Source organism: Phascolarctos cinereus, unplaced genomic scaffold (genome assembly GCF_003287225.1).
Source record: "Phascolarctos cinereus isolate Bilbo 61053 unplaced genomic scaffold, phaCin_HiC Scaffold_1;HRSCAF=81, whole genome shotgun sequence".
Classification (NCBI taxonomy): domain Eukaryota; kingdom Metazoa; phylum Chordata; class Mammalia; order Diprotodontia; family Phascolarctidae; genus Phascolarctos; species Phascolarctos cinereus.
The window spans coordinates 237,282,541-237,295,572 of NW_027555514.1; the positions used below are offsets into that span (position 1 = coordinate 237,282,541).

Consider the following 13,032-nt stretch of genomic DNA (forward strand, 5'->3'; position numbering starts at 1 on the left):
TGCAGGTAATTAAAAGTCAACTTACTACAAAATCCATGTTTTTGGGGACTGTGGCTGAGAGATGTTTTTATATAACCTAGTACTACTTTTACCAAGGGACTGTTCTTACTCAACTACAACATAAAGTTGTTTTTTTTAAATTTAGTTCCATTATGAATTAGTCCTTCCCCCCCGCCTTTTTTCTACATCTCCCAAGAATCCCTAAACCTCCAATTTAAGATTTAGGTTCTGCCTGCATTTATGGAAAGCTAATGAAATTTCTTTTAAGTTGTGCATTCATCCTTAATTTGGCACAATGGGAAAAGCCCTCTATTTGGAGTTGAAAAACTCGAATTTGAACCTCAACTCTGCCATTTATTATACTTTACCTGTGTGACCTTAAATAAGTTATTTGCCTTTCCATAAAATGAGGTTAAGAAGAGATGGCTTCTTATATCCCCTTTCGAAATCTTTTAAGTCTCTTAAAGAGTCTCCACAATTTTTAAATCTATGATCATATAACATTAGGTAAGCAATAAGCATACCACATCGAACTAAACTAACTGGACAATGTTTCTCCTGTAATTGAGAGGCAATGTAGTAGTACAGTGGAAAGAACACTGGAAGTGACAAGACCCGAGTTCTACTTCTCTAGTCACTTCTGTCATTTACTAACTGTTCAATAATCTTGTTGAGCTTCAATGATGAAATAAGGTTGTAACAATGATACTATATCTACCTCAAAAGGTGAAGGTCAAATGAAATAATGTATATAATGTGCTTTGTAAAGTGTACTGGACAAACGTAAAGTACTTTATCTACATTACCAGTGTATGCAGACGACATTTTCAATAGACAAGCACAACATTATCAACCCTAACTGGCTTGTTTACAATGCAAAACAAAGCCCATTGTCTTATATTTTAAAAGGCTGAAATTCTACTCTATGTGAGGCATGTTCAAGAGTAAATTATGTATGTGATTGTATAGTAAATGTTGTGGATGACACCAAGCCTTTCCTAAAATGTGTAAAGTGAATAGATAATAAAGACAGAAAGGTTTTTTTAAAGTTAACTTATATTCAAAATATTTTGTATAAACAATTATAATACTACAGAGTAGTATTTTAATACAAAGCAGTTCAAATATTAACTGTTCTTTAAACTGTTAAACTTTATTATAAATTAAAATTTCTTTACAAAAAAAATTGCACATAATAATTGACCACTCTTGGGTTCTGATGCACTGGCATATGTGATCGTTTCTTTATCTTCAAGTTAAACAGTCTCAGCAACGAGTCCAGAATGCAGAAGGGCAGTGAACAGCCCTCTTAGAGCCTTCAAGTGCACTAGCAGACTTGTGGCCATGGCAGTTACACTTTCCTTAAGATGGACTGCTTTTGTTTTATATCCTGTAATGAAGAATCTCAAAAGGTTTAAAAAGGAAAAAAAAAAACCAAAATGGACTGTTTGATTTTTACTGTAAACACAGCCCTAGGAACTAATCCCAAACACGGATCTCTCAGGCACCAGAGAGTGTCAAGTGAATCAGGAAACAGCACAACGTAAGGGGAGAAAAGTAAAATAAAAATAACAAAATAAAATAAAAATAAATGTCAGTCACTTTGATGAACTATACTTACGTACATGATGTTATGAGAATCTGGAAGGGCCTAGAAGCAGGCCAAACAGGAAGTCCATTTATCCAACTGAAGAGGGTCATGTTCATTGCTTCTGGTTTCAAGGACAGGAGATTGTAGGGGACTTGATATGATCAACAATGCTTGTCTGCCTTATACAGACCTTAGCCAGGGATCAGCCTAATCTTGAAGAATCATTCAAATGATTTTGGCAATTATTAATAGGACTTAGGACTGACTGCACGCAGTGTTCAGTGATTCTTGCTTTCTGTTTTGTAAAGGTTTAAATTTAAGAGCTCATTTAGGCTGACTCCAATCTCTTGGCACTTGGAAACTAGTTTTCTCAGGTTATCAGTTTTACCTCCTCCTGATGCTTCAAACAAGAGTTGCTGTAAGAGACAGGGAAGTAGACAACTAAGATTTAGCTAAAACCTGAGCATTACCACATCAATGGATATGGCACATGCAGAAAATTTTTAGGAAACTTCAAGTTGAAATGAAAGGTGAAAACATTACATCTTTCCACAGTGTTGCACACAGAGGTAACTTCTGAAAGGCTCTCTGATATAAATGGTGGACCTGCAAAAGAAAATATACACGATTCCATCAAACATGACAAAAAGCCCTATTTTAACAAACATTATTCCAATGAATAACATGCTTTAGTCATTTAATAAATCATTAACCCACTGTGATCAAAAGCCAACTTACATGTTATATTCTAATACATAAAAAACATGATGGCTGCTTAAATTTGGGCATTAAACACAGAAAATGAGCTTTAAATCCTTGAATTTAAATGCTTAAATTGATTACTTTATACAAAAATGATCTATCAATGCCAGCTTACCTCTCTCTGTCCTTTTAGAAAGCTCTCAGCAGCAATGGCTCTGAGAAAAAAGGATATAGAAAAGGAAGAAAATTATATATCTCTGAACATAATTAAAATGCCATTACTGGCAGAATAGTGACTGTGGGATCAGAGTACAAAACTTCCTGAAAGTAACAGGCTATACTTCCAATGAGGATAACCTATAGTGAAGAAAAAAAAATCCAACAATTTTTATCAACTTAACAAGAAGATAACATTCCAGTTTTTGATTATAAACAATGTTGATGAAAAAGATCAATTCACTATTTAATAATGAAAATTACTATAACCTGTTGAAGAGCAGGGAAGAAAAGGAGATTGTAAAAACAAAGCTACCACAAGCAGCACATTTCTAAAAGAATCATAATCATAAAAAAGGCACTTGAAAGATGTCATTTTAATAGTGCCTAGATTACTTGACAAATGTTTTCTTCAAGGTAAACAAAGGTCTCCCACTTTTTAAACCAAGTATAAATATTAGCATTTCCTCTTAGTATCCACGAAAAGGAAAAAAGGATGTCGGATTTCAGATTTACCTGTATGATGCAAATCTTATAAACAAAAGTAATAACTATGAAAACATGTATATGACTGTTGCATTACATTTTCCAGATGGCCAGGCATGTTGGGATATTATATGTAAACATCTTGGCTTGTAGTTTCAGAATCTGAACATTGCTTTCTTCCCATTCTTGCTGGAGTAGCCTGTAAAGTACATTCAGGAAAATGAACAGATCATTGCAACCACTGAAAATCCAAATACACTATATGAAGAGAATCATGTTCAACAAAAGTGCCACATCTAGTTAATTCAGCTCCACCAGGGAAAACAGTAAGAGAAATTTTCATCAAATGACAACTAAGAAAGTCAACTTCTATAATATCTTTGCTACCTAAGGTAGTCAAGAACCTCACCATATGAGAAGTAAAATGTTTGCCTTTCACAACAGAATGAGAGCAAATGAGACACATAAGGTACTTTACAAAAATCTACAAGTGCTACATAAACATCAGCTATCTCTTCACATAAACTTTTCCAGAAAACTGAAACTTCTGAAAAGAACTATTCTACCAATTTATTACTATTTCTGGTCATTTTCTTCCTGTATCCTGCATTTAAATGAGAATGGAATATGCCCAACTTAAGGCTCCTTATTAAATGAAAATGTAAAGGTCTCTGAAATCATAACTAAGCTGGTTTTGTATTCCTCCCTCAAACAAAAGGACAAATACAAACCAAAAAAGAAAACGTCTGCCAGCATGCATCAAGATTCAATCACTTAACACATTCAAAAGTCTCAGCTGTAACATAAGGCATACAGAAGAAACGTTGCCCAATTTCCTGTTTATTCACACATTGTATATAAAAAGTTGTACTTCATAATACTGGCTCTTAATTTCAGTAGATCAGTCCCTTTACTTTTGAACCTATTTAGACTAATAAAAAAACTACTGACTGTATTGTTCTTAAGTCCTACTTCTTATTTGTTTTTACCACTTCCAATGTTATATTAACTGAAATACAGACACTTTAAAAGAAAGATAAGCAAATATACCTGATACACACCTAGGCATCTTGAACTCCACCAGCAACACCTGTGACTATGAGATCAGAGGATCACAGATTTAAAGCTTGAAGGGACCTTAAAGGTCATCGCATCCAAGCCCTTCATTTTACATAAAACTGAGGCCCAGAGGAGTTAAGTGTTTTGCCTGAAGTCACCAGGCCCAAGGGAGAGTCAGGACTCAAATTCTGGTGCTCAGACCCTAATACAGGGCTCTTTCCACAGCTCCACATTACTCACTAGGATGACCACACACCTTAGGAAAATTTTCTTAACTTCTTGTGAACAGTAGGGGCAGCAACACTCCTAAATGCACAGCATAGCTTTTTTGAACTGAGGGTTGGGGGGCGGGGAGGGGGTGTAGGGAGAGAGGTGGAGCAAGAGGAGAGGGAGAAGAGAATGGCAGTGGAATCACTCTTATGGTCACAAGAACTAACCAAAGAGAAGTCTCCTAAGTTATTGCACCCTAAGCAAGAGAAAGATCCTGGACAAAAGTGCTATTCAATTACGTAAAAATATTTCTCACAACAACCCTGCCCAAGAAGAGATTTTTTTTTAATAAACTGGTTGTAAATTACCTGCACATATTATCCCACAGCAAACTTTCATAATCTTAAGCTGTCTTTCCCATGTCACCTAGATTATCTCTCATCAGGTAGTGAATGATCAAAGAACACAAACTAATTTCAATATTAATATAAAAGCACATTTTGGAGGTTTGGGAAGATAATATTTCCTGGAGAAAAAACTACACTGAATTCCAAGCTAAAGAAAAAAATAATTTTTGTATTGTCTAACAATACAATAGTAAGGTTTATTTATACATTTACCTTTACCCTTTTATCCTTGAAGGATCTAAAAGTTCTGTGATCCTCATGTGAATGCTCTAATGTTAATGATTTCCTTATTAAGTCTCAAGTTTCAGATAGCAATGGAAAAAATTTCTGAAAAAACAGCTTTTTCTTAAACTTCCAAAAATGTTTTTTCAAATGAATAATGGCCACTAAGAAAATATTTATATGCTGTTCCTTACCTCAGTGCAAGCCCAGGATTGGCTGGCATATTTGAGCAAAATCGTTCCAAGATTTTGGAATGCTGGGACTTTGGAACACAACTCAAATAAAAGAAAATAACCTGCAAAGTATGAATCAGGAAAATGAATGTAACTAAAAACATACCTAGATAGCTATGAAACAAACAAAATGGTATTCTCACATATATACATAAATTATTATGACACATGGGGCTATGAACTAGTTATTACTACTAATTAGTTGTTTCCAAATATGAATTAGGAAATGTGGTCTACTAACGAGAGCCATGTACTACAAAATATTATCTTTACTTGTTATGGAACCTTGGGCAAAGCATAGGCTTTACTGTCTAGGCCTTAACGCCACCTGGCATCTTGTTTACAGAATGCCTGTGTTTAAATGGTTTAATGTTTGTAAATGGTTTAAAACTGGGAATAAACACTACTGTAGAAGTACAAAGCATAGACTTTAGGTTATCCTGATTAGCAAGAATATCTCCTAACAATACTATCAGACAGCTTTACTAATTTTAAACTCAGAAGTTTCAACAATTTTGCACTGGGCCATTATTTTATATGGCTTAAATTATATGAACAATAAGATGAACCTGAACTAAACAGGCATCATGACCAATTTCTATTTCATCTGAAAAGGTGCCAATACTTTCAGGTTATGTTTTCCACAACTATATTTTCATCATAAAATATTAACAAAAACAGCTACATTTAATTTTAGTAAACTTGTTCCTTTGAGTCATTTAATTTCTAATTTAATCATGGTTTCCTATCTCCATAAGTGGAAGTCAATTAACTCTTATAGCACAGTTGTTCTTGATAAGAAAGACAAACTAAGCCAAAAAAAAAAATAAAATTTGATCCTGAGGATAATCAAAATTGACTATGAAATTAAGAAGGGAAATTCATTGTAGAACAACATTACATATCTTACCCTATTATGAAATTCGTAGTTGGTCCAGTAATCAGCAGTACTGAAAGGAATTGGGTATCGGGTAGGAACTGTCACCAAACATCTGTTCACTAAATCTGTAAAAACTTTGAATTCTTGGACTTTATTTTTGGATCCAACAGCTCTAGTGTTGGCAAAGACAAGGTAACTGTGCAGAAAAAAAAGAAAAACTATTTTAAAATTCTATAACTTTTGAACCATGCATTTAATAACATACATTTCTTCATTTTGAAAACCGAGTTTCCATAGCAAGAACAGAACTTACTCCATCCAGATGTTCTGTACCATCTCTGAATGCATGACTGCCCCTAGAGCTGCCTCATATGCATCCACTGTTTCTTCAATACTTGTCTGAAGAGACTGACAGAGGCTATTATGACAACAAAGAAAAATATTACATCTCCACAGATCAATTCTTAATTTGCATAACCGTATTAAAGTGAAGGAAAGGCAGACTTTAAAGACATTATTACAGAGCAATCTTCCATCTGATCTTTATGTTAACCATTATCAGCTGAATGATTCATCTGGTTGTTTAGTATAAAAAGCATCAATAAAAACTTTGATATTTTACTTCCAAATTCCTTCAAGCTTGCTTTTGGATTATACTCTTAACTTCACTTTAATTTCCCATAATTGTAATTTAATAAATGTTGAATGCATGCCTGGTATGTAATACATCTTTCTCCTCACACTAGATAATCTCTCACCAGTAGATCAGCCACAGATACGGGACTTGATGGGTTAACATCTCATCATCAAAATTTCCTTTACACAAAGGTGATGCAAAGTCAAAGGGCCCAGGAACATTCAACAGATATCTGAAAACAAGAATGTATACTATTGTTTGAAAAAGTTTCTTACAAAGAAGTAACTTTATTGTGTTTCTTTAAAATCTAAATTTAAAGTAAGGTGAAACTGAATGTATCATGAGATCAGTGTTATAATCTCACAAAAAATTAGATTACACAAGACTTCAGAACTAGAACCAATTGTATGGAAGAGATTCAATTGTGATTAAACTCACAATTATGAAATACTGGGAAAAGTAAAAAAATATATAAAGTATAAATACAAACTTATAAAAAGACTGCTGAGAAAACTGAACAGCAGTAGGGTAAAAAATGAGCTAAAATCAATACTTTACACCATATACATGAATTCCAATTGGTTCAATGATGTAATTTTTAAAAAACATTAAAAACTGAAAAAAGAGTAATAATAACTTAATTATGGTGAAGAGATCCAGTTTTGTCCATCTGTAAATAACAAACGAAAATTATCAGCAACAAAATAGATGGATTTTTATGAAAACAAAAAGACTTTATACGACAAAAAAGAAATGTTAACACTTTTTAAGGGGAAAATATTTGCGGCAATTTTGAGATAAAAGTCTGACATTCAGAGTCTGTGAGAAAATTATATGAATTTATCGAAAGATATGTTCAAATGATGTGCACTGGAAATTCAAAAAGTAACCAGAACAGAAACTGCTCAAACACGCTACCAGTAATCAGGACAACAAAGTACCATAAGCTTGAGATAATATCTTTCAAAACTGTCAAACTAGCCAAAATAATTACACGCAATAAAACACAAATGTTAGTAGGGCTGTAGGAAAATAGGTGATTTATTAGACTGTGAATAGATTTTTGAGTTGGTACAAGCTTCTTGAAGAGCAATTAGCATACAGAAGGAGTTACAAAACTGACTGCGCATCCTCTCATTCACACAAGCCTTGTATCAGAAATACTACTATTTATAATACCTGCCTCACAGGGCTGGGAATAAAGTGTTTTCTAAACTTTAAAACACTATATAAATGTGAGCTATGATCTTGAGGATGTTTTTAAAAGAAAAAAAAAGGCCAATGTGTACAAAAATCTTCATAGCTGCTGTTGCTAATGCCAAAAATCTACTGTTTAATAACTGAGATAGCTGAATACATTTTTATCAATGTAAGGGAATATTGTTGCACTGTAAAAGAATGAAAAACATGGAAAACACAAAAAAGGCACTTATTTATACATTCATTAGGAAAAGTGAAAAAATTAGAATATGCACACTGACTATATCAAAACAAGAACAACAAAATTTTATGAATACACAGCAAATTCTTTGATCATATTTAATAAGATTAATAATAATAAAAACATTTTTAAAAATCAATCATTGTCCTATGTCCTGGGGCTGTTGAAAAAGTCAATGAAATAATGAGTGTAAAAGTTCTTTATAAACTTTAAAGTACTACAATTTAGTAAAGGATCATTGCCAGATATTCACGTATATAGAAACATAGTTAAGATGAGTTTTTGTATGCGGCTCCTGGATTCAGTCTCACAATAATAGTAATGATCTCATTACCTATTACATTATTTGTGTGTATATGTGTACGTGCATATAGATATATACATATACACACAACTGTCATTCAAATAATTGCCTTCTAACTTTCCTCCAGACCCTGCCCTTTAGTCCATCCTCCACATTCCCTGATTTACGTTCCACGTGGCAAGCTCCTGCATAGGCAGGAACCCAGTTTTGCCCACCTTTGTATCTCCTCCATTGTGTAGCGTAATACTCTGCGTAAAGTATTTGCTGAATTCAATTTCTTATCCATTACTTTGATCATGCCACTCTCCTGCTCAAAATACCAGTGGCTCTCTACTACATAAAATTATCAACCAGGATGCATACAATCTGACTCCCTAGAACCTACCTTTTAAATTTACCTTTCCTACTTACTTTTCAAACATGAACATTTCAACCAAATGAGAATACTATCACTTCTTAGATTTCCATCCCCTTCATGCTCATCTATAAGTCCTTACTTATAATACCTTCCATGCATATAAAGAATTTCCCTACCTTTCTAGCTGCTGAAATCCCTCCTTTTCCTAAGGTCCCCTTCTTCCATGAGGCTCTGAACCTCAACTCTCTTCCAGTTAGAAGTATTCTCTCCACCTCAAACTTTTTTCAGCCTGAGTTCACAAAGCCCTTTCTTTATACAGAGTAGAAATCTGCCTGCCAAGTTTCCCCCACTGGCCCATTTTTTGTCCTATTAAGGCACACAGGCCATCTTGCCCTTTTGCCTGAAAGCCTAATACTTGGGGAAAAAAGCAAAAAACAAAGAACTGTGAGGAAGGCAGGTTTCTTACCTTCCCTAAGCTAAATGCTCTCAATTTCTCCAATTGGGATATGACATTGGGTCACTGTTAAATTGTTAAAATTACCTCAGTCCTCTAGAACCACCCCACAATTATTCCAGGTGTGACCTGGCATAGCAGTGCAGAATGCAAATGTCTACTTCCCTTACTAAGGCAGCTAAATGGACTTGAAGGAAGACCTGAGTTCAAATTCTGCCTTAGACAGATTATATTCTAGACGTGTGATCCTGGGGCAAGTCATTTAATCTCTATCTGCCTCAGTCTCTTCAACTGTAAAACAGGAAACACAACAGCATAATAGCCCCATCCCAGAGTTTCCATAAAGATCAAATGAGATAATTCTCAGCAAAACAGCTGACACAAAGTAGATGCTAAATAAGTGCTTGTTTCCTCCCTTCCCCTCAGTTGTTGCTGCAAGATACCATCTTTCTAGTAAGTAGTCCAAGATCACAACAGCACTTTTTGCTACTATATATAGCTCTTCTATACACTAAAAAGATAAGCTTTCACACAAATTTATTCCAATAGTGTACTTGAATGGGGCAGCTAGGTGGTGCAGTGGATAGAGCACCAGCCCTGGATTCAGGTGGACCTGAGTTCAAAAATCCGGCCTCCGACACACAATAACACTTACTAGCTGTGTGACCCTGGGCAAGTCACTTAACCCCATTGCCTAACCAAAAAAAAATAGTGTACTTGATATTGATTTAACCTAAATGTAAGGTTTTAAATTAAGTATCAATAAATCTCAGTACAGCAGAAGTGCTACACTGGAATCTACAAAATATTCAACCTCTTGGCCCTAAAATATTTTCTTGCCCTGCCTTTCAGCTCTGCTGTTATTCTTGTATTCTGCCTGTCTCCACTCCTTCATCCCCTAGCCCCACAACCTTGCATCCTTGAACTTGGCTGTCGGCATGCACTGACTACTGCCTCCCACTCAGCTACCTGCCTTTTTTTGATCCAACAGCCTGCCTGTCTGTTTGACTGCCAATTGTATTACACCTCAAAGTTCTGTTTTGAGAATCAAATAAGATAACAGAACAATAATTCAATAAACTGAGCAGTTTCAGGAACACAGAAGGTACTTAAAAACTGATTATCCACCCCACCCTCTATTAAGATTGTCCATTTGCTGTCTCTCTTTACGCATGCAGCCCATTTCCTTATTCAGTGCTACACATTTTTCACAATTATCTCTCTCACCACTTTCTGTATCTTAAAATACCACTGGTAACATGCTGCAGCCTACTTGCAGCCTTTTGGGAACATAATTTTTTGCATTATTTGAAAACAAAAGCAGCACTAGAATAACAACGTTATTAATAAAAGATGGCCTTTTTATAATGGCAAAAGCAGGGTCCCTTGCTACTACCTCATTTTGGTTAAGGACATTAACACAGCTTTTTACTCACACAATGCCTACTGAAGACTGCTAAACCCTAGGCATGAGTAAAAGCAGCTGGGGTGTCAAGTAATTTTCTAATTACTATCAGCAAGTCTTATATGACGAATAAATCAAACCAATGAATCCAATGGTTTCCACTGTTTTAGGTATGCTCTCCAATTACCTCCACAAAAACCTACCGAAAGAGATCTATGGGATTCTGTTCCTCACACCCAAGTTCAAAAAATGGTGCAATAAATTCTCGCAACAATGGAAGAATACTGTCAGATCGATCCTATTAAAAAAGAAAAACAGAGGTGCATATTAGGTCACTAAAGTTAAACTGAGATTTAGTGTTCTAGGACAAATGACTACAAAAGAAGCCCACGTCGAAGGGTTAGGGGCACAATATAGTAAACTTCTTTGCTATTTTCTGGCCTCCAAACTCATGCCAAGCTCTTCACAATCTGCTCCAGCCTACCTTTGTAGCCTTATTCCATACACTCAAGTAGTTACGCTGGCTTTCTCATTGGTACTCCCACACAACATTCTACTTCCAATAATTGCCACTGCTGTCCCCCACATTTGGAATGCTCTCTCTTCCCTTCTCCCTCAAATGCTAGTGTACAGCCCCCAAAGATTACTTGGTATCTTTTATATATACCTATAAGTGCATGTTTCTCCCCCCCATAGAATGTAAGTCACCCAGAAGGCAGAAACGGTTTTGCTTTTGCATCCCTACATGCCTGGAACATAGTAGGCATTTAATAAATGTGTGCCAATTAACTGACAAACCAGAGACTTACAATTAACTACAGTCATTTCTAGATTAAAATCTGAGCTATGCACATTGTTTTCAAAATCTGTATGGCACACCTTACCTTTGAGATAAGGAATTTGCACAAATGATAAAAAACCTCTGCATTCTGAGGATGTTTTTCAAATGTACTAAGCCACACTGCACTGGCTTTGTCTTGCTGGTCCAATCGCAAATATAAAGCCACAAGGGTTTCCAACAACTGGCAGTTCACAGGACAGGATGCCAATAAAGACCTACAGAGCTCCACTGCAGACTCACACCTTTAAAATAAAAGATATCTTAATAAGGTGAAAAGATCAACCTTCAAGTGAAAGGTCAATGGCTTGACAATTAAAGTTTACCTGTCTAGGAGCTGCAGTAAAGCAATTAAGTTTGTGTATAGTGGAAGACAGACTTCTATTTTTTCAGAAACAGCAAGGCCTTCATCAGTACATGCTTGAATTGCATCTGTATCAAAAAAGGGCAACAAAATTCTTCTTAAATTCAACTAAAATTAAAAGATTATAATACTTAAAGACATTTGTCCACAGGATAATCCAAAATGTCCAACCATCACCTCCATATGTCATTACTTTCTTTCGCTTCTCTGAACTCCTAGGCTCATTTCCTACAGCATGTACTTTAGACCTTTTCCCTATTCAAGTGCTTGTTGCCAACTCCCCAACCCTTGAATTACTCTTAACCAATGACCTTGTTTCCCTTGCCTCCTACTTAACTGAAAAGATTGAGACCATACTGTGTGGGCGCTCATTAATACACTGTTCTTCATTTCAACATGTTTTTGTCTCTGCAACTGTTCTCCCTTCTTTTCTAAAGCGTTTGTCCTCTAAGTGTCCTTAGGGCACTGCCCCCAGCTTATCCTCCCTTCTCCACTGGCTTCATTCCTTCTCCCTTCAAACATTCTTAGATTTCCCCGTCTTACTGTCCCCCAGCTATTCTACCTTCTTCATTCCTCAACACATCAAAACCTGTTTTTTCTATCTACTCTTACTTTAGTAGTGGTCTTAAATGTTACCAGTGACTGGCTTCTAATCCAATCTCAAGGCTTTTTCTTTAGTCCTTACCTCATCCTCTTGACCTCTGAAGCAAAATCTGACACTGATGAACATCTTTCCCTTCATCCTCAGATTCTCTCTGATCTTTTTTTCCTTTCTTCACTAACTCCCCCCTTTCCTACACAAACACACACACACAATATGTGGATATATGGCCAAGTTTTATTATAATTTGGGCTTCTGCTTTCTCTCTGACCACTAATATTTCCTCATAAAAACATTTATATGGCTTCAACTACGAATTCTATGGTGATGGCTCCCAAAATACCACCATGAAAGGCCCTACTTTTCACCCAACTTTAAGTCTCTTACTTCCAAATCCTAAAGGGCAAATAAACTTAAGTGTCACATTACCATTTTTAATAACATATATAAAGCCAAACTCAACATATTCCCTCCTACCAAATGAGCTACCCTTATTTCTGCTAAAGGCCTCATTAATCACCAGTCTCAAAACCTCGACATCATCTTGGACTCTTCCCTCCACCCCCAATTCATCCTTCATATCTAATCAACACATCAACTCTTTCAATTCTTCTTTCATTCATC

General features: G+C 35.5%; 1 protein-coding gene across 2 annotated transcripts in view; it reads right to left on the reverse strand.

Moving 5' to 3' along the window:
* Positions 1–1,132: 1,132 nt before the first annotated feature.
* ZFC3H1 (zinc finger C3H1-type containing) overlaps positions 1,133–13,032 on the reverse strand; it is a 65,431-nt gene continuing 53,531 nt past the window's right edge. For both annotated transcript variants that reach the window (XM_020968867.2, XM_020968866.2), the window contains exons 25-35: positions 11,770–11,875; positions 11,490–11,688; positions 10,809–10,903; positions 6,765–6,875; positions 6,320–6,424; positions 6,037–6,202; positions 5,088–5,188; positions 3,093–3,194; positions 2,469–2,508; positions 2,135–2,197; positions 1,133–2,007 (exon numbers count right to left, since the gene is read on the reverse strand). In XM_020968867.2, coding sequence (XP_020824526.1) covers positions 1,870–2,007; positions 2,135–2,197; positions 2,469–2,508; positions 3,093–3,194; positions 5,088–5,188; positions 6,037–6,202; positions 6,320–6,424; positions 6,765–6,875; positions 10,809–10,903; positions 11,490–11,688; positions 11,770–11,875 — 1,226 coding nt within the window. In that variant the 3' untranslated portion in view covers positions 1,133–1,869. The remainder of the gene's footprint in view (positions 2,008–2,134; positions 2,198–2,468; positions 2,509–3,092; positions 3,195–5,087; positions 5,189–6,036; positions 6,203–6,319; positions 6,425–6,764; positions 6,876–10,808; positions 10,904–11,489; positions 11,689–11,769; positions 11,876–13,032) is intronic.